The sequence below is a fragment of the Dendrobates tinctorius genome, unplaced genomic scaffold, assembly GCF_039654945.1.
Source record: "Dendrobates tinctorius isolate UK_male_01 unplaced genomic scaffold, ASM3965494v1 ptg000022l, whole genome shotgun sequence".
Classification (NCBI taxonomy): Eukaryota; Metazoa; Chordata; class Amphibia; order Anura; family Dendrobatidae; genus Dendrobates; species Dendrobates tinctorius.
In genome coordinates, this window is record NW_027361690.1 from 116,749,148 (window position 1) to 116,771,229 (window position 22,082).

The 22,082-nt window shown below is 49.7% G+C and overlaps 1 protein-coding gene across 1 annotated transcript in view; it reads right to left on the reverse strand.

Moving 5' to 3' along the window:
- Positions 1-18,087, reverse strand: part of TIA1 (TIA1 cytotoxic granule associated RNA binding protein) — a 45,314-nt gene extending 27,227 nt beyond the window's left edge. The window contains exons 1-2 of the mRNA XM_073569085.1: positions 17,725-18,087; positions 7,098-7,194 (exon numbers count right to left, since the gene is read on the reverse strand). Coding sequence (XP_073425186.1) covers positions 7,098-7,194; positions 17,725-17,975 — 348 coding nt within the window. The 5' untranslated portion in view covers positions 17,976-18,087. The remainder of the gene's footprint in view (positions 1-7,097; positions 7,195-17,724) is intronic.
- Positions 18,088-22,082: the final 3,995 nt, after the last annotated feature.

The window sequence follows — 22,082 nt, forward strand, 5'->3', positions numbered from 1 at the left end:
ACCATAGAAAACTGCAGTGTTCACAGAGTGGCATGATGCATGATTAAAGGGGTTCACCAGGACTTAGCTGCCATCAATATCACCTTTATGGGGGTCTGATCCCAGTGTCTCTGCTACTGCGATGGCTGGTGGTACACAGGGCAGCACACCTCCACCCCCTACACTGAGTAGTGGGCATTATCAGGCCTGCAGTTCAGCCGCCATTGAAATGAAAGGGATTGACCAATGTCTAAGTTCTTGACCGCTTCTGTAAGGAAGGTCTACCACGAACTTTCAGCATCAGATCCAGCACGACAACTATACTAGTAAATAAAATTATATCAAGCATAACTTCCCCCAGCTCCATATGCCTCTCAATTCTCTGGAGGCTCGAGGTGTATAACATGATCCTTTTCAGATGGCTAAGGCTGGTTTCACATTAGCGCTTTTTAAGCGCACGCACGGCCGGGGGTAGCTCCGCCCCCAAGCCGGCTTTCTGCCCGGCGTGCCCGCCCCTTGCTTGTAGCGCCGCCTCCTAGCGCACAGCGGCGCCTGCGATCGGCGCACCCTATCTTTAGCATAGGGTGCGCAGATCGTGCGCAGGCCGTGCGCTAGTTGCGCTTTGACCTGCGCTGCGCACTTTTGACGGTGCGCCGTGCGCGCCAAAATCAAACTTTTCGGATTTTGATAGGGTGCGCCGATCGCAGGCGCCGCTGTGCGCTAGGAGGCGGCGCTACAAGCAAGGGGCGGGCACGCCGGGCAGAGAGCCGGCTCGGGGGCGGAGCTACCCCCGGCCGTGCGTGCGCTTAAAAAGCGCTAATTTGAAACCAGCCTAACAGGAAAAGATCATGAGTGTTTGGAGAGCTCCCTGAGGAGTAGACAGAGGGTTCCTTATCAGAAACCTAGAGCAGATATTCACTATACAAGTACTATGAGAGCTGCTGTAACTGGCTACTAATCTCAGAGCTCACAGCGTCACTGAAAAAGAGGGATTTTTGGTACTCATCGTAAAATCTCTTTCTTGGAGCATTCAATGGGGGACACAGGTAACCATGGGTGTGTGCTGCTGTCGCTAGGAGGCTGACACTAGGCAAAATAGTAAAATAGCTCCACCCCAGCAGTAAATATCCACCAGTGGCACAAAGCACCTCAGTTATGTGTTAAAGCAGGAGAAGCAACCAAAACTCAACCAACCCAACAGAGGCACGTAGGCTCAATAGAGGTAAATTAGGGAGGGTGCTGTGTCGCCCAATGAATGCTCAAAGAAAGATTTTACAGTGCGTACCAAAAATCTATCTTTCTTTATCACTTCATTAGGGGACATTCCAAAGCAGTTTCAAGGGTGGGAAAAGAAAGAATACAAAGAAAAACAAACTCAGGTTGGCCACTTCGTAACTGCCGCCCTGCAGCACCTTCCTTCCCAGGCCTGCATCAGACGAGGAGTGGGTATGAACCCTGTAAAACCTTGCAAAGGTGTGCAGAGAAGACCAGGTCACGGCCTTACAAATCTGTAAAGCGGAGGCCTGGTGACGACCTGCCCAGGAAGCTTCCCCCTTCCCCTAGTAGAGTGAGTCTTCACCCCCGGAGGAGGCTGTTTGTCCTGAACGCGGTATGCCTCCAATACTGCCGAACGAATCCAACGGGCAATAGTAGACTTGGAAGCTGGGAGCCCCTTACGACGACCTTCGGAGATGACAAATAGGGCATCAGAGTGATGAAAAGGAGCAGTACTTGAGAGGTAGACTCTGATAGCTCTGACCAGATCCAACATGTGGAGCTACTTCTCCAGGGGATGGACCGGAGTGGGACATAGAGAAGGAAGGACGATATCTTCATTAATGTGAAATGAAGAGACCATCTTAGGCAAGAAGGAAGGAACTGATCTGAGAACTACCTTGCCCTGATGTAGAATCAGAAACGGAGAACAATGCCGCTAAGAAACTCTCCTGATGGACGTAATGGCAACTAAGGCGGCAAATTCCATGACTAAGGGTGCGTTGTCACCAGAAACACGTTGAACGCAAGCCTGTACTATGCTGGCATTTTAACCTCGTCTGTATCACATGAATTAGAGTGAATAAAAGAATAGTATATTTTCACCACATCGCAGAGCTGGACAATTGATTCATTTCTCAAGTCTGAAGCTACCAGCATTAAGGGAATCCCTTCCACCTTTATCTTCTTCACGACTCTCGGAATCAAAAGGAGAGGCGGAAAAAGGTAAGACAGTTGGAATTGTGACCACAGGATTACTAGAGCATCACAAATTATGGCTAGTGGATCCCGGGACCTGGCTACGTACTGAGGAACCCTGTGATTCATCTGAAACGCCATCAGGTCGATGTCCGGTGCGCCCCATTTCTGGCATAACTGGTTGAAAACGGCAGGGTTGAGAGACCACTTGCCTGATGCAAAACCCTGACGGCTCAGAAAATTGGCTGCCCAATTTTCCACCCCAGGAATGTGCACGGCTGATATGGCGGAAACGTGACGTTCCGTCCATCGCAGAATCCTTGCTACCTCTACCATAACCTGTTTGCTGCGGGTCCCGCCTTGATCGTTTATGTAAGCCACGGCAGTGGCGTTGTCAGACTCTATGCAGACTGGCTGGCCTGCAAAGAGGGTCTGCCAGCGGTGAAAGGCAAAGAAAATTGCCCTGATCTCCAGGAGATTGATGGGAAGGGCGGCATCTTGGATGTTCCAGCGACCCTGCGCTGTGTGATGAAGATCGCTCCCCATCCGAGGACACTGGCGTTGGAGGAGATGACCTGCCACTGGAGAGGACGGAAGGACTTCCCGCGCAGGACTGATGCCGATAGCGTCCACCAGGTCAGGGACTGCCTCACCTTGAGAGGCAGAAGCACGGGCCGGTTCAGGGAAACTGTCCTCTTGTCCCAAGCCGACAAGAGGGCCAGCTGAAGAGGACGGGTATGGAAGTGGGCAAAAGGCACAGCTTCCATGGCTGCAATCATCTTCCCCAGAACTCTCGAGAGCAGGACCATGGGGAGAGAGGAGATGGTCGCTTTAGAGTGCAGATCTCCTGGTAGAGGGAGAAAAACTCCTTCAGAAGGAAGACACAGGCTTGGGCTGTGTCAAACCTCATGCCCAGAAAGACCAGGTGCTGTGATGGGGTCAGGGAGGACGGCTCCTTGTTGACTATCCAGCCGAGACGGACCAGAGCGTCTACAGTAATCTGAAGACTCTGGTAGCAGTTTCGGCGGAACGACCCCTAGATCAGAAGATCGACCAAGTAAGGGATTATGAGAAACCCCTTGGAACGAAGGGTGTCCATGACCGCTGCAATGACCTTAGTGAATACTCAGGGGGCAGAGGCCAGACCCGAAGGGAAGAGCTATGTACTGATAGTGGTCCACCTGGATTGCAAACCGTAGGAATATTTGATGCTGAACACACACAGGAATGTGAAGATAAGCATCCTGAATGTCTACAGAGCAAAGAAATTCTCCCGGTTCCCTGGTTTGAAGGACGGCTTCTTCCTTCCACATGGGCGGAAGAGCAGTCCTGTTGGAAGGAAGTCCCCGAAGAGAAGGGCCGAAAGGAATGAAATCGAAGCAACCTTTTCCTATTGAAAGGACGTTTAGGCTTGGACTGGGGAAGATAGGTAGTTTTCCTGCCAGTAGCATCCAAACTTATTTGATCCAGCTTGGACCCAAAAAGTCCAGAGCCTTAAAAGAGAAGGTAAGTGAGGGACTTTTTAAATAGTGGATCTGTATTCCACGCTTCCAACCAGAGAAGGCAGCGTATAGCAATGATGTTGCTGGTATCCCTTGCGGAACAACCAGCTGCATCCAAGGAGACGGTCAGAAGATATTTGCGAGCATGGACAAGTCTAGTCTGCCATCTGATCCAGAGGAGTTGCCAAAGCATTCTTGCCCACGCAGACATGGCCTCTGCCACCCAGTTGGAGGCAAAAATGGGGCCGAGGGAGGCGCCAGCTGCTTCAAAGGCTGAATCCTTGGCTAAGTCAATCTGTCTATCCGTAGTGTCCCTAATAGATACGCCATCTGGTAGAGACAAGACTGTCTTAGAAGACAGGCGAGAAACCGGCAGGTCCGCCTTAGGGGACTCTGCCCATCTAACAACGAGGACTGGGCTTAAAGGATAAAGAATTTTTACCTGCTTCCTTCCCGGGAAGCGCTTTTCAGGGTGTTCCCAGTTTTTAGACATAATCGCTTTAAATTCCCTATGAGTGGAAAAATTATGGGAAGGGAGTTTTACCAGTTTGAAGGAAACAGTGATCTTGAACAGGTGCCTCGTTCTTCTTTAGGTTAAGAGTTTGGGTAATTGCCTAGATAAGGCTATTGACCATATACTGCATTCTTGAGACCAGGTCCGTATCACTCAGACTGGGAATCCGCATCCGACCCTAAAGCCGCCTCCGATGAGGGGGCATGGGGTGAGGAATGCATCCTGGAGGATGCCAAGGGACCCTGAGAACTGAAGGAAGAACTGGATAAAGCCCACTTTCTTTGCTTTGTACTCGATCTGTCCCTTCGAAGGTCGTGGTCAGGTGCGTGTGAATCCCCGTAAGAGGCGTTCGGAGCACTGGTGGCTGCAGACAAATGTGGAAGTCGCTCCAGGACCTAAAACAGGGACTGTGATACTTTTGTCAGATCGGAGACCGACTGACATAGCAACAGACCACTCCGGAGGGAGGGGTGTGCTCTCATCCTGGGCGTTAGGGGGCTCCTGTTGGGCCGACATACTGGAAAGACTGCAGGACAGGCAGAAAGGGAGGGGGAAGGCTGACCTGAAGACCACATTCTTTTGCAAAGGGTACAGGCGTAGTGAATTACAATAGGCTTATAGGGGCAGAAAAAAAAGACTCTGAAGGGTTGGGCATAAGTCAAGCCTTGAGAATACTGTTGTGGAGGAGAGATCAAGAGAGATAGAGCAGAGCCTACCCGATGCCAGCGACAACCAGCAGCAAAAAATTTGGATGGCTGTCCCCCGTGTGCAGGTATCTGCAGGCCATGCAGAGAGTGCAGGTTATGGCGATATAATATTAAGGACCACCAGCTGAAGCGGCACAGAAGCAGCATCAGCTTGTGTCACCGCACGTCCATGCATTGCGGAGGGCGTGTGGTATGCCGGCCGGTAAAAAATGAAAGTAAACATCCGATTAGCTGACAAGCCAAGGGCGTGAACAGCCAGGAAGATTTGATGGCCGGTGAAAACGAAAGTCCCCCTCCGATTAGCTGACACGCCGAGGACATAAACTGCCAGAAAGGGGAAGCTCCATGACAGGAGCGAAAAAAAGAGCCGAACAAGAGCGCACTGCTGGGGGGCGTGTCAAGAGAAGAGACCGCCTATTGGTTATAAAGAGCGTGCGATTCAAAAGCGCAACGGTAACTGGCCATCGAAAGCTAGGAAGAAGTGAGGCCAGCAAAAAGAGGGGATGTTCCCCGTAAGCTCTGAGACCGGCCATGAAAGAAATGGCCGCGGGGGTGCTGGCTTTCTACTAACGCCGCCTTGTCCCGTGTGACATGAAGAGACAGTGCTCCTTGATTGACACCTGCAGAGAAAGGAGGGAAATGGAAATATACCTGTGTGGCGAGTCCCGGTCCCTCTGCAGCAATGAGCATAACTTCAGGATCCCTCGGGAGGGTGAGGGTCACTGGAATCAGGAATCCTCCATCCCTCACCCTCTCCAGACGGTGCAGAAGTTGGCAACAACATACAAGAAGGGGAAAGGCCACCGCTGGTGACCACCGCCTTCCTCTCAGCCCTCTCTGAGGAGAGAGGTGGGGTGGGGAAAAGGCAAGGACCGGCCACCAGGAATCACCCTGAACACCCGTGACGGTGACAGGGGATTAGGTCCTGCCTTGCGGGTCCGAGAGAGCGCGATATGGGCAACACCACACTGCTCTCTTGGTCGCATAAGTGTGGGAAACCAGGGTGAGAAGATACACCCCGTTACCCTAAGAGAAAGGAACCTCAAAAACAAAAGGAAAATACTTTAATAAAAACAAAACAGGAAACCTGAAAAGGAAAACTGAGCATCTGGGATCAGATCCAGGTCCGCCTCCTACAGACACTAAGCTTAAACTGAGGTGCTTTGTGCCACTCGGTGGGTATAAACTGCTGGGGAGGTGCTATTTTCCTTTTTTTGCCTAGTGTCAGCAGCATACACCCATGGTCACCTGTGTCCCCCAATGAAGCAATAAAGAAACGTGGCCATTAACGAGGGCACTTAAAGTCAAATGAAAGTCAAAGAATGGTCAAAAAACTCGGCACAAAAAATTTGGCCCAAAAACCAATATGTTGGGGAGCAGCCCTTAACGGCCATCTATGTTTTCCCCCGGACGAGTTGTGCACATTGATACCCATGTAACATGCCGCACATGGAGCCACAGGGGTAGCCACTGCCTATATAATGCTGGTCACGCACCCTTGGCTTAGGTTTCTATCTCCAGTTAAAGTTTACTACAAAAGTGTTAACCCCTTAATGCACCATTCTCAACTTTTCTTCTGGAGTGCACTGCTCCCCAGCCACCTGCGTACTGGGCTCTTGAATGCTGACCATTCAGAGAGACACGTTTGTGCCATGCTCTCAGGGCTACAGGCAGGGGAGCAGTGAAGCAGGCAGGATCCAGAGCAGGACGTGCAACAGAAAGGCGCTCATGAGCACTGTGCTCCTTGCCTAGGAAACGCGCAGCCTCTGAGGAACCGCAGAGGTGGCCGGTGACCAAGGCAGCGTGCAGTGAACAATAAAATCATAAGAAATCCCTACGGTTTTGAGAACACAGGATTTTTAACAAGTAAACAGCAAAGTTGCTGGTCTTTACAATTTCACCCAATTACGATGCTGGTAAGTCCACTTTTGTGTATTTTCACTGCTCTACTCAAAGTCAGCTCTGCTGGGGCCGCAAGTGAGTGATCTCTAGGGTGGAAGAGCAGGGCGATATTTACTCCAGGTGTCACGTGGACCCATGTCTCCAGCATGTGTGCTGCACTCGGCCAATGTCAACTACATGGACCAACAGACTAAAAAGGCCTTACGCAGGTTCATGAAAAATGGTTATTCTTGACGAGATACTCTGTTGTAACTGACCGTCCTGTACGCTTATCTACTTGGTAGAGAGGCAGAAACTCACATCCATGATCATCTTGCAGCTTTTGCACTGACCAATCTGGCTGAACACTTGAAGAATCAGAGCCTCGGTAACATCCCTAGACAGGTTCCCCACGTAACTAGAGGAAAAAAAGAAAAAATGGACAATTACCCACAAAGAATGACAAATCCTACAACAAGCAGTCATGTAATAATATATACTAAATCACTGTATATAATCAAATAATGCACTGATGGACACCCGTCCGCATCCCCCGGAGAGCTGGAGATATAGGGTTTCTCATGACACATACAGTATCAGGGCTGGGACAGTATACGGTACATCATAGCTACTTTCTGTGTAATAAAGGTGTGATCATGTCAGGTTACCCAATAAAACGTATTACCACCATCATATAGGTTTGTCTTTATAAACCTCAAAAGTATTTAACATCGACACTATTATTGTTTCCAGGACAGATGGATCTAACACACACCCTGCAGTCACTGGATATGTACGATCACACAATATAATGTCATAGTACGATAGTATAAAACACAATTACATCATGCTAAAAGAAAATCCCTTTACAAGATTAAGAAGTATTGTTACAGGGAACCTGTCAAAAAAAAAAAAAACACTATTAACTTGCAGAAATGGATTCTGTTGGGAAGAATAATGTTAATTTCCTCCCGGCAGCGGGGCTTTCAGAGCAGACGCTGGGCAGCTTCGGAACACTATTACTTGCAGATTAACCCTCATATTTGCAGGTCAATAGTGTTTTTCTACATGACGGGTTCGTTTAAAAATTCAAGTCAAGCAATGAACAACGTACAAAAGAAAATGATTAAAAGAGAACGTGTACACAGAAAATTACGGTACCTATTATTTAAAGGGGACATCAGATACTCTATATCTGATATGTAGTGGTGTGCCACCCGACCCCCCCCCCCCCACTGATCAGCTATTCTCGGCGCAGCTGGCAACCAAAAGGGGTCAGCTGCGGTGTGAGCTACACAGCGCCATCATCTGAATAGTGGCCACAGTGAGGTACTGCAGATCCAGTCATACTTGCGCTCTGCAGCCAATATGCCATGATGTGGCCAGCTTCACAGGCTCAAACTGATGAAAGGTTTTTTTTTTTTTTTTTTTATTATTCTTGGTGTTCAGAAATGTGTATTTTTTTTTTTATTGTCAGTCTGCCATATAGGTTCAGAGATATGGGCCTTTTTATCTAGTCTTTACCAAGGACGCCTGTTTTCAGATCTGCTCCTAGAACCCTTTGGTGGATTTGAAAAAAAAAAATAATCTGAACTCTCAGGGGAACATCGGGAATAAAATAACAGACTACCCACTTCTGACCTAGTTACCGGCCCTCTTTACATTTTTTTCTAATTATGGCAATGTTTGTAGTTTCCATATCACAATCTGGATTAAACATAGAAAATAGAAATCTTGGAAATTACAAACTGACCCTGAGGCTATTTTAGACTACGGTAACTTCCTGTTTCAGGAAACCCAAACTATGTTACCAGCAATGGACGGACTCTAATCCTATCTTTTGTATTGAAGCATATAATGAGTGTGTAAAGGACATTGTGATTGGGGGAGCAGGGCCAGCTGTGACGTCGCCTACCGCGGTTGGGGGAGCAGGGCCAGCTGTGACGTCGCCTACCGCGGTTGGGGGAGCAGGGCCAGCTGTGACGTCGCCTACCGCGGTTGGGGGAGCAGGGCCAGCTGTGACGTCGCCTACCGCGGTTGGGGGAGCAGGGCCAGCTGTGACGTCGCCTACCGCGGTTGGGGGAGCAGGGCCAGCTGTGACGTCGCCTACCGCGGTTGGGGGAGCAGGGCCAGCTGTGACGTCGCCTACCGCGGTTGGGGGAGCAGGGCCAGCTGTGACGTCGCCTACCGCGGTTGGGGGAGCAGGGCCAGCTGTGACGTCGCCTACCGCGGTTGGGGGAGCAGGGCCAGCTGTGACGTCGCCTACCGCGGTTGGGGGAGCAGGGCCAGCTGTGACGTCGCCTACCGCGGTTGGGGGAGCAGGGCCAGCTGTGACGTCGCCTACCGCGGTTGGGGGAGCAGGGCCAGCTGTGACGTCGCCTACCGCGGTTGGGGGAGCAGGGCCAGCTGTGACGTCGCCTACCGCGGTTGGGGAAGCAGGGCCAGCTGTGACGTCGCCTACCGCGGTTGGGGGAGCAGGGCCAGCTGTGACGTCGCCTACCGCGGTTGGGGGAGCAGGGCCAGCTGTGACGTCGCCTACCGCGGTTGGGGGAGCAGGGCCAGCTGTGACGTCGCCTACCGCGGTTGGGGGAGCAGGGCCAGCTGTGACGTCGCCTACCGCGGTTGGGGGAGCAGGGCCAGCTGTGACGTCGCCTACCGCGGTTGGGGGAGCAGGGCCAGCTGTGACGTCGCCTACCGCGGTTGGGGGAGCAGGGCCAGCTGTGACGACGCCTACCGTGGTTGGGGGAGCAGGGCCAGCTGTGACGACGCCTATCGCGGTTGGGGGAGCAGGGCCAGCTGTGACGTCACCTATGGCAATTGTTGGAGCAGGGCCAGCTGTGACGCCACCTATCGCAATTGGGGGAGCAGGGCCAGCTGTGACAGCGCCTATCGCTATTGAGGGAGCAGGGCCAGTTGTGACGGCGCCTATCGCTATTGGGGGAGCAGGGCCAGCTGTGACATCGCCTATCGCAATTGGTGGAGCAGGACCAGCTGTGACGTCGCCTATCGCAATTGGTGGAGCAGGGCCAGCTGTGACATCGCCTATCGCAATTGGTGGAGCAGGGCCAGCTGTGACATCGCCTATCGCAATTGGTGGAGCAGGGCCAGCTGTGACATCGCCTATCGCAATTGGTGGAGCAGGGCCTGCTGTGACGTCGCCTATCGCAATTGGTGGAGCAGGGCCAGCTGTGACGTCGCCTATCGCAATTGGTGGAGCAGGGCCAGCTGTGACGGCGCCTATCGCAATTGGTGGAGCAGGGCCAGCTGTGACATCACCTATCGCAATTGGTGGAGCAGGGCCAGCTGTGACGGCACCTATCGCTATTGGGGGAGCAGGGCCAGCTGTGACGGCACCTATCGCTATTGGGGGAGCAGGGCCAGCTGTGACGGCACCTATCGCTATTGGGGGAGCAGGGCCAGCTGTGACGGCACCTATCGCTATTGGGGGAGCAGGGCCAGCTGTGACGTCGCCTATCGCAATTGGTGGAGCAGGGCCAGCTGTGACGTCGCAGAAGTTTCTGTTGCAATATTTCCAATTTAGCGCTTGTTTACATGTTGCAAAATTACTGTAGCTTAGCGGAAGAATATATGCATTTTACAGCACCAGAAAAAAGTGAATGAGATCTCTGAAGTCTCAGGCACACGCTGCTTAGTTTTCCCTTGTAGATATGAACTTTCAAAGCGTTTTTTTTTTCATATTTCTATTATGTAAATTCTGTTAGCATTTTTGCTGTATCTTACTCATTTAAATGAATGGAAAAACAAGTTAAAAACGGAGCATTTTTCTGGTCAACAGTTGGATTTTTTTGCAGCAGAAAAATCTGCTGCAAATAGTAAAGGTACTGTCACACTTAGGCCTCTTTCACACATCCGGTTTTCAGCATCAGGCGCGATGCGGCGAAAAGTGTAAAAACCGGATCCGGCGCCGGTTGCCACCGGATCCGGTTTTTCCCCCATTCAGTTTCATTATTGCCGCATCGCGCCGGATACCTATGCGGCGTATCCGGTTTTTGCCTGATCCGGCAAAAACAGCCTGTCCGGCGTCTGGAAAAAACGTTCCATGTAACGTTTTTTTGCAGCGCCGGACCGGCTTTTTCCACAGCGCATGCCCGGACTCTGTGAATGTTAACCCCACAAGTGCCCGGCGAGAGAGAGAGATCTCTCTCTGTCACCCGGACACTTGAGAGATCTCTCTCGCCGGGCACTTGTGGGGTTAACACTCACAGTGTCTGGGTGAGAGAGAGAGATCTCTCTGTGGGGTTAACCCCACAAGTGCCCAGCAAGAGAGAGAGATTCTCTTGCCTGGACACTAATGTTAACCCCCATGTCTCTCTCTCTCCACCCCCTCCCCTCTCCTCCCCTCTCCTATCCTCTCCTCCCCTCACCTCCCTTTCAGCAGCTGTCTCATTGGCTGCCTCTGTCCTGCGGCTCCTTTAATAATGTCCGAGCCGTATCATCTCGCCGCACACACATCCGGTGTCACGGCTGCAGGCCGGATCCGGCGGCCCGGCTTTTCGCCGCACGCCGCCGGACCCCACACACCGGATGTGTGAAAGTAGCCTTAGCGATGTACCAGCGATCCCGACCAGCGATATGACGCGGTCAGGATCGCTGGTACATCGCTAAGTGGTCGCTAGTGAGCTGCCACACAGGCAGATCTCACTAGCGACATCACTAGGGATGGGGGTCGCTACTTACCTGTCACACCAGGCGATCCTGCGTCCTCCTGCCCGGCTCCACGCGTCGCTCGTCGTCACAGCAGGAAGTGCCGCAGGAAGCCCAGCAGGAAGTGCCGCAGGAAGCTGACGACGAGAAACAGTCCAGCCTGTTCTCACGCGATCAGCGATAACCAGCAGCAGAGCGGGTCGGAGGTAAGTATCACACACAGCGATATCGCTAGCAATATCGCTATAACGTCACGCCCTTAAGGCTGTGTTCACACGTGACGTTTCTGCCTTTTTTTGTTCAATAGTCAAAACCTTCACTCTTGGTAGTAAAACTGTAGCAGATGGATTACATGTCCCATTTGTCTACAGTACATCTTCATAAAGTTAGTATTATTCACCAAAAACAGCACAAATGTAGCACGAAGGTTATGCTGCGGTTTTTGCATTCTCTCACTTCTTTCTATGGGTGAAAAAAAAAATGCTGAACGTATTGACCTGCTGCAGATTTACAAAAACACTGCAGTGATCAAATTCAGTCAGGGAAAGAAAAAAAAAAATAAAAAAAAAAAAATAGGAAAACGGGTGTGCCTAATACTCCTAAAATCACAAAGCTTTGAGCTGGTACTGTAAAAAAAAAAAAAAAAAAAAAAAAAAAAGGGTTTACGGTATGTTCTGCAGAATAAAAAAAAACAAAAGCGCTGCAAAAGAACAAAACACCACTCGAGAACCCATCCTAAATGTTGAGCACACATACCCATAGGACGGTTTGGTCCTGGAGGGGTTAATGCCTGCAGCCATCCTTCGCTTGTAAAATATTTGCATTGGTATCTAATGTCTGTTTCCCACCATACAATTATAATACAAAGAGCTTGTCGTTACCTTAACTCCTTCCTGGTCACAGACCAATTATTTTCGATTTTGCGCTTTCATTTTTTTCCTCCTATCCCAGAGAGCACAACTACCCTCACCCCATTGACGGAGCCGAGAGAGAGCTCAGCTTCTGTGGAGTAAGCGGACGTTTTCGGTACATTTATTATTATTGCGTTTTAATCCAATTTTGCTATTTCTTGACGCGCGTCACAGATGTGGAGACAGTAAATATGGGTCATTTCTTGCTTTTCATACTGGGAGATTGTATAATTTTTATTTTCTTCCCATTCCAATACCTTCCTAAACTGCCTTAAGGGGGTTTTACACATAGCGATATCGCTAGCAATATCGCTAAAACGTCACTGATTTCGTGACGCTATAGAGATATTGCTAGCGATATCGCTATGTGTGATACTTACCTCCGACAGGCTCCCCCGCTGTCCATTGCTGATCGCGCGAGATCGGGCGGTTCCATTTCTCGTCGTCTGCTTCCTGCTGTGACGACGAGAGACGCTGGCGGGAGGACGTCAGGATCACTGTGTGAAAGGTGAGTATCGTGCGCTGCGTCGCTGCTGCATCGCTGTGAGATCTTCCTGTGTGGCAGCTCACTAGCGATCATTTAGCGATGCACCAGCGATCCTGACCGGGTCGGATCGCTGGTGCATCGCTAAATGTAAAAGGGCCTTTACACCCATCTGAAGGTCATTGCTTGTGCAGTAACCTGTCTGCACCCCACAACTGGGGCGAGTAAATGTCAAACCATTGGAATGCCTTGGAAGACAATCAGCACACCGTTACCTTGTATAAGCTTTGGAGAAATACAGCAAAAAAAAGAAAAAATTAAAAACAAAACACATTGTTTGTTAATAGTCCATTTCGCAAGCCCCATTCGTGAACGGAGGTTCTTCAACACAGATTTGGTTCCAAAACCCCAAACACCACGTCCCCACAAAGAGCTTTTGACACTGCAGAATTTCTGCACCTATTTACATTAGGATGCTTGCGGTTTCTCATTGAGTTTGTGTGTGCGCTTTTAATCCCGGTATTTGTCTACTTTGGGTATGTCATGCTTTAAATAAAACATTTGTTTTTGATACTTCCTGGTATTTGCATTTGACAAAACTATATTGATAAACATAGCTGCGAATTACATGCGTTTCTGAAGCGGAAACGCACTAAAAACACATTTGTGTAAATTATTACCTGTGGATTTTCTGCATCCAATGCAAGTCTATGAGGAAATCAGTGTGTGGACCGTGCGCGCGTTACGCCGTCAGCGCGTGGACCGTGCGCGCGTTACGCCGTCTGCGCGTGAACCGTGCGCGCGTTACGCCGTCTGCGCGTGAACCGTGTGTCTGTTATACCACCAGTATCAGTGTTTTTCACGTATGGATAACTTAGAAAGCTTCTTCTAGCCTTTGCGACGTTAAATATAGACATCATACGGACTGTACACTGACGCCATTGGTGTGATGTAGGTATTTTTCATGGACCCATAGACTTGTATTGGCCTTTTTCATCTGTGATACCAGAGAAAAATGCACATGTCGCCACGGTCCATGAAAAAACACGGGACATGTGAACAACACCATAGATTTTAATGGATGTGTTGTATCCTTGAAAAAAACCTGAGAGAACACGTACACCGCAGATGTCTGAATGAGGCGGAGGTGCACAAGCTCGATCACTGCGCCATACAGATGGGAGATCTTCAGAACTGCACTCGGGATTTATCGGCGTCCCAGAAGTTGGACCTCCAGCAATTGGGAATAACTTCCAAATTTGGCAGAACCCCTATAGTGGGGCTAATCTATTTGCTACTTGCCGCAGTTTCCAGGCAGAGGTTCTTATGTTGGAAAAACATGTGACTGCACAAGCAACAATGTGGTTTTCCTACTAAAGGGCCCGATTCATTATTGCATTTGCGCCCATTTTATATCGTTTTAACCCCATATTCATCTTTCGCCTCTTTTAAAATCTCTTTTTTAATATGCTCATCTGCGTTTTGTATTTCAGGTCGCCTCTGTGAGCGGAGTGTAAAATTTCCAGGTGATTTAATATTTGCAGCTTTTTGAACTCTCAAAATTAGGCACAAATGTGCTGAGGCCCACCTCCTCGCCCCCAGCCAGGAGTGATTTTATGTACGCCTGAAACTTTTTTCAAATTTTGGGTCAATTTAGAGGAACATGCAACTTGTTATGCTAAAATTTTGCAATACAGGTTAAAGACAAACAAATACTTCTTTTTATTTTGCGCAAAATCTTTGCACTGCATGTGTAATATTTTTTGCGCCCAATTAATATCAGGGAATACAACAAAAGAGAGAAAAAGAAAAAGACTGTAAATGAGAAATCGTCCCAATGAGTTGAATTTTGTAGGCACAAAAAACACACGTTTTCTGCCCAGAAAGTCTATTTGTATATAACCTAAGAAACACTTTGCATTAACGCTGCTGGAGAAGCAGAACGTCGCCACATTTCACTCTCCTACTACTCTGACAAGTGTCCGCTGGGCGGTGCTTCAGCTATTAAGTGTCCTGAACCTTCCCCCATGAAACCTTCCCCTCTGGTCTGGATTGAGAGCTCTGGCGCTCTTCTGCTTCTATATATCTGGAAGATACAGGGTACCGCCAAGTTGTCATTCAAGACCAAAGGGGGAGAATTTATGGGCAAATCTCTAGACACTTCCTGCAATAACTGTCACCCGACAGAGAAGAATTTCATTTTTGCCACTGTGACAACATAAGAATGTTTAGAGAATAACTAAACTGAAATATTTGGTATATTGAAGCCTCTCCTGCCCTGTTAGGCTATGTTCACATGTTGTCTTTTTGCTGCTTTTTTTTATGCAAATTGTAAGATGTGTTTTGAAGTACAAGCAAAAGCTATGAGATTTCAGAAACCTCATGCGCACATATTTTTCTTCCTTACTGAATTGGTAAACTGCAGCATGTCACTTCATTCAGTGTTTTTGCAGCGTTTTTCACCCATAAAGAGGAATAGGTAAGTGCAAAAATGCAGCAAAAAACCCCCAAAAATGCAGGTATCAGGTATTGCTACGTTTTTGGTGCAAAAAAACAAAGGAAGTTGCATCATGTTTTTTGGGGGGCACTAAACAATAAGCGTGCACAAGAGACAATAAAAACGCAGCAAAACCTGCTTTTTGTAAGCAGTTCCTTCACTGCCAAGAGCGCAGGTTTTGCCCGTGGGAAAAAGGCACCAAAAACTGGGCTGTGGAGTCGGATTCCATTTTCTCTGAGTCAGTGTAAAAAACAGACCAACTCCGACTCCTAAAATATATAATAAATTGTGTACAGTAGTTCAATAAGGTAAATGTTTTCATCATAACTTAGGAACGTTCTGAAATGCTGCTCCTGATCTCAGGATCTGGGCTTTTAGCTGAGATGAATCTGTGCTGCACTGTATGCACATGCTCAGTAGGGGGCAGTGCTGTGGGGTCATAGCTGAGATGAATCTGTGCTGCACTTTATGTACATACTCAGTAGGGGGCAGTGCTGTGGGGTCATAGATGAGATGAATCTGTGCTGCACTGTATGCACATGCTCAGTAGTGACCAGTGCTGTGGAGTCATAGATGAGATGAATCTGTGCTGCACTTTATGTACATGCTCAGTAGGGGGCAGTGCTGTGGAGTTATAGATGAGATGAATCTGTGCTGCACTTTATGTCCATGCTCAGTAGTGACCAGTGCTGTGGAGTTATAGATGAGATGAATCTGTGCTGCACTTTATGTACATGCTCAGTAGGGGGCAGTGCTGTGGAGTCATAGTGGAGATGAATCTGTGCTGCCCTTTATGTACATGCTCAGTAGGGGGCAGGGCTGTGGGGTAGTAGTGGAGATGAATCTGTGCTGCACTATATGCACATGCTCAGTAGTGACCGATGCTGTGGGGTCGTAGTGGAGATGAATCTGTGCTGCACTTTATGTGCATGCTCAGTAGGGGGCAGTGCTGTGGAGTTGTAGATGAGATGAATCTGTGCTGCACTTTATGCACATGCTCAGTAGTAACCGGTGCTGTGGGGTCGTAGTGGAGATGAATCTGTGTTGCCCTTTATGTACATGCTCAGTAGTGACCGATGCTGTGGGGTCGTAGTGGAGATGAATCTGTGCTGCACTTTATGTACATGCTCAGTAGGGGGCAGTGCTGTGGAGTTGTAGATGAGATGAATCTCTGCTGCACTTTATGTACATGCTCAGTAGTGACCGGTGCTGTGGGGTCGTAGATGAGATGAATCTGTGTTGCCCTTTATGTACATGCTCAGTAGTGACCAGTGCTGTGGGGTTGTAGCTGAGATGAATCTGTGCTGCACTTTATGTACATGCTCAGTAGTGACCAGTGCTGTGGGGTCGTAGATGAGATGAATCTGTGCTGCACTTTATGTACATGCTCAGTAGGGGGCAGTGCTGTGGGGTCGTAGATGAGATGAATCTGTGCTGAACTTTATGTACATGCTCAGTAGGGGGCAGTGCTGTGGGGTCAGGGAAATTGAGGAGTTGGAGATTTAGCTTTCCGACTCCACAGCCCTGGCAAAAACACAACATGTGAACATAGCCTTAATTGGTGAAGGATCAGGGACCCCCACTATTCACTGACACCAGGGGTGGGAAATGCTCAGCTTATTCTTCAGGTTGTGAGACTGGGGTCTCCGGACTTCACCTCGGCATCTTTGAAGCTAGTGAGGTCGGACAGGGAGACCCCACAGTCTGTACATCACGGCCCGTACTTGATCCGTGACCCTCGGGTGCGTGGGGCCGGCCATAGACTTACTACTGAGTCTGATCTACACTCTGTTTGCCCTCGGGAATAAGCGGAGCACTTCTGCCCCTTAGTTTGCAGACTCGTTGAGGGTCTCAAAACCCGGACCCCAGCAATCATCACTGCCCAAGAATATTTAATAGTGAAAAACCTGCTGTGACGGAGTGAGGAGAACGACAGACGAAGATGGAGGACACACGTGCAGATTTACAAGGGGAAAGCACAGAGGATGGAACAGTAAGATGGGGCTTTCCATCCGCTCCGCCATCAGTGTGTCATCTGTGGGCACAGCACAAGCGCTGAGGTGTAGGGTCAGCACTAGTGTTACTGAGAAAGGCACAAGGCCCCATCCTCCTGGGTAACGTGATCTGATGCCACGGACAGGAAGTCCTGACCACATCCCCCTGGGGGCGCTACAGCATCCAACAGACAGAGCCTGGAGCATCAGCCAATCACGGCCTAGCTTACATCCTCCGCACACAGGTCACACAATGAAAGCGGCGATGCTATTGGTCGCGCTCTATAACATATGCTCTATCTACAAGCGCCCCGGCGGCCATCGTCAGTGACCAGGACACCGCATCCGGGCACTGGCCGCATCGGGGAAAAGTGGCGCTGAGGCCTGGGGAACTCACAGGGTCCTGGGCATCTCGTCCTCCATGGCTCCAGGCTCCGGGTCCCTCTCTACTCTAAGGGACCCGGCGGGAAAGTAAACCTTACGGTTCAAGTCCGAGCTGGACCGGTGAATGTAGGCGGCAATAAAGGACACCAGGCGCCGTTGTCTGCCGCTTTGTGTAGCCGCTCTCCACTGCCTCTCACCGCCCCGGCCTGGAACAATGCAAGAGAAACCGTCACCACAAGATGGCGGCGGAGGAGAGAGGCGCATGCGCGGAGCAAGGACCCCGGAAAAGGCTGTCCCCTGTGAACGCCTCCTTGTTCTCAAAAATGTGTACAAAACAGATGGAAATAACGGAAGACGGCCGGGATACACGGGCGTGCGGGACTGCGGCGAGCTGCCGTGGAGTGGCCGCGCTAAAATACACGGAAGTGGGAAAAAAAAAGAGAGGAGCGCCGCCCGGGAATGGAGGCCGGGTCGCAAGAATGGGAATCTTGCATAATACCACTACACCAGCGGCGCGGCCGGGCAGGCGGCTCTCACTGCTCTAGTGTCAGCTGATGGCGCCATCTACACGCATGTGCTGCGCCATCAGTCAGAGCTCGGCTTCTTTGTCTTAAAGGGGCTGTCCATGTATAAGCGATAGTTGCAGGGCCGACCCCTGGGATCGGGAGCGTGCACGGTGGTCCGCCGCTGCGTACATGCCCTCTGGGGCAGCGCCATAGACCCCCTAAGGAACTTATCTAGATGTGTGGTGAGCACCTTGAACCCCCAAGTGCTTCACAAAAGTTTATGACGCAGAGCCGTGAAAATAAAAAAAAAAAATTTTTCCCTCAAAAAATTATTTTTTAGTGCGCAATTTTTTATTTTCGCAAGGGTACCAGGATAAACTAGACCCCAAAATAATTTGTTGTCCAGTTTGTCCTGAGTAAGCTGGTACCCCACATGTGGGGGGGAACCACTGTTTGGGCACACATCGGGGCTCGGAAGGGAAGTAGTGACATTTTGAAATGCTGACTTTGATGGAATGATCTGCGGGTGTCATGTTACATTTGCAGAGCCCCTGATGTACCTAAACTGTGGAACCCCCCCACAAGTGACCCCATTTTGGAAACTAGACCCCCCCCCAAGAAACTTATCTAGATGTGTGATGAGCACCTTGAACCCCCAAGTGCTTCACAGAAGTTTATAATGCAGAGACGGGAAAATAAAAAAAAAATTTTTTTCCTAAAAAAAAAATGATTTTTAGCCAGCAATTTTTTTTTTCACAAGGGTAGCAGGATAAATTGGACCCCAAAAGTTGTTGTACAGTTTGTCCTGAGTACGCTGGTGCCCCATATATGGGGGGGAACTATTGTTTGGGCACACGTCAGGGCTCGGAATGGAAGTAGTGGTGTTTTGAAATGCAGACTTTGATGGAATGGTCTGCGGTCATTACATTTGCAGAGCCCCTGATGTGCCTAAACAATAGAAATCCCCCACAAGTGACCACATTTTGGAAACTAGACCTCCCAAGTAACTTATCTAGATGCCTGGTGAGCACTTTGGACCCCCAAGTGCTTCACAGAAGTTTATAACGCAGAGACGTGAAAATAAAAAATTTCCACAAAAATATTTTTTTAGCCCCCAATTTTTTATTTTCCCAAGGGTACCAGGAGAAATTATACCCCCAAAGTTGTTGGGCAATTTTTCCTGAGTACGCTGATACCCCATATGTTGGGGTAAACCACTGTTTGGGCACACGTCGGGGCTTGGAAAGGAGGGAGCACCGTTTAACTTTTTGAACGCAAAATTGGCTGGAATCAATGGTTGCACCATGTCGCGTTTGGAGACCCCCTGATGTGCCTAAACAGTGGAAACCCCTCAATTCTAACTCCAGCCCTAACCCCAACACATCCCTAACCCTAATTATAACCCTAACTAGAGTTGAGCGACTTTGGTCGGATCGGGTTTCGTGAAACCCGAATGAAACAAAATAAGTTTCAGATGAAACTCGTCCGACTAGAGCAAAAAAAGTCTGAGTTTCGTCCGACTTTTATTTCCCATTGACTTGCATTGGGGTCGGGTTTCGGACGAAACTCCGACTTTGTTTTGCTCTAGTCGGACGAGTTTCATCTGAAACTTATTTTGTTTCATTCGGGTTTCACGAAACCCGATCCGACCAAAGTCGCTCAACTCTAACCCTAACCCCAACATACCCCTAATCCCAACCCTAACCACAAGCCTAACCCTCTTTCCAACCCTAACCCTCTTTCCAACCCTAACCCTCTTTTCAACCCTAACCCTCTTTTCAACCCTAACCCTAATGGAAAAATAAAAATATTTTCTTTATTTTATTAGTCTGCCTACCTATGGGGGGTGATAATCGGGGGGTTTATTTACTTTTTCTTTCATTTTGATCACTGTGAGAGTGATCAAAATGAAAGAATGGAATCTGCAGCCGGCAGATTCGGGCGGGCGCACTGCGCATGCGCCCACCGTTTTCCAAGATGGCGGCGCCCATCATCCGGACCCGAGGGACACCGGGAGGGACGGGGGGACTCAGGAGGTACCGGGGGGGTGAGGGGGGGATCGGAGGCTGGCGGGGGAGCAGAGGGAATGGGAGGGGGGCAGATCGCCGCTGTCATTCAGTTGCGGGGGGGGCGATCGCTGGTGGGGGGGTGGAATCGGTGTCTCCAGCCATGTCCGATGCTACAGCAGCGTCGGACATGGCTGGATTGTATTATTTCATCAATTTTCATTGATGAAATATTACTATCGCTCTGATTGGCTGTTAAAAGTGAAACAGCCAATCAGAGCGATCGTAGCCACGTGGGGGCGAAGCAACGCCCCCTGTGGTGAATTACAAAGCCCCCTGTATCTGCGGGTCGGGTGACCTTTCAGTGACCCCGGTCACCCGACCCGCAGGGGGGCTTTAAAGTCATGACGCCACATAGGCGTCACTGGTCAGATTTGAACCAGGTTTCATGACGCCTATGTGGCGTCATTGGTCGTGAAGGGGTTAAACGGATCCGTTTTTTTCGGCGGACTCGCTAGATGGCTCCATCTAAAAAACTGATCAGTTGCATCTGTTTCACACTTCAGTTTTCTGGCGTATGCCGGGATTTTGATCCAAGGGTCAATAGTGGCAAGTAGAGTTGAGCGAAACGGGTCGAAAAAATTCAAAAGTCGCCGACTTTTGGCAAAGTCGGGTTTCATGAAACGAAACCCGACCCTAGGATGAGGTCGGCCACGAGGTCGGCGACTTACGTGCCAAAGTCGCGTTTCAAAAGTTTGTTTTGCGCTCTTTTTCAGCCAATCAGGATCCACGGACACTGTGGGCAACGTGATGACATAGGCATGGGTCATCACCATCTTTCAGAAGGGCATTCAAGTGATTAGCTTGCTTTGGTGGGCGTCACAGGGGGTATAAAAGGGCGTGCACGCCGACCGCCATCTTACTTCTGCCGATCTTAGTATAGGGAGAGGTTGCTGCTGATTCTGTAGGGAGAGCGTTAGGCAGGGAAGAAGACAAAAAAACTGCTGCTGCTAGCGATTTGGCCTGCACAACACACAAGTCACTGTGTGCAGTGCAAGGGGAGGCTATATTGTGGTGTATCAGTGGTGTTGGTTGTTGGGCTGCCTTTTAAGGCTTCCTGACACGCTGGCATTGCTGTTTACCCACTGCTCCGCAAACTGCTTTTTTAAAAGCAATCCAATCTCCCTTATCCTCTCGTCACTTTGGTCACAGGCAGCTGTGCCATCGAGCGTGTCACATAGCGCTCAGATATCAGTGGGCCGCACACAATCCACAAGTGTCCACTGTCCACAAGTGTACGCAGAGATTCAAAATCTCCATTATCCTCTCGTCACTTTGGTCACAGGCAGCTGTGCCATCGAGCGTGTCACATAGCGCTCAGATATCAGTGGGCCGCACACAATCCACAAGTGTCCACTGTCCAAAAGTGTACGCAGAGATTCAAAATCTCCATTATCCTCTCGTCACTTTGGTCACAGGCAGCTGTGCCATCGAGCGTGTCACATAGCGCTCAGATATCAGTGGGCCGCACACAATCCACAAGTGTCCAGTGTCCAAAAGTGTACGCAGAGATTCAAAATCTCCATTATCCTCTCGTCACTTTGGTCACAGGCAGCTGTGCCATCGAGCATGTCACATAGCGCTCAGATATCAGTGGGCCGCACACAATCCACAAGTGTCCACTGTCCACAAGTGTACGCAGAGATTCAAAATCTCCATTATCCTCTCGTCACTTTGGTCACAGGCAGCTGTGCCATCGAGCGTGTCACATAGCGCTCAGATATCAGTGGGCCGCACACAATCCACAAGTGTCCAGTGTCCAAAAGTGTACGCAGAGATTCAAAATCTCCATTATCCTC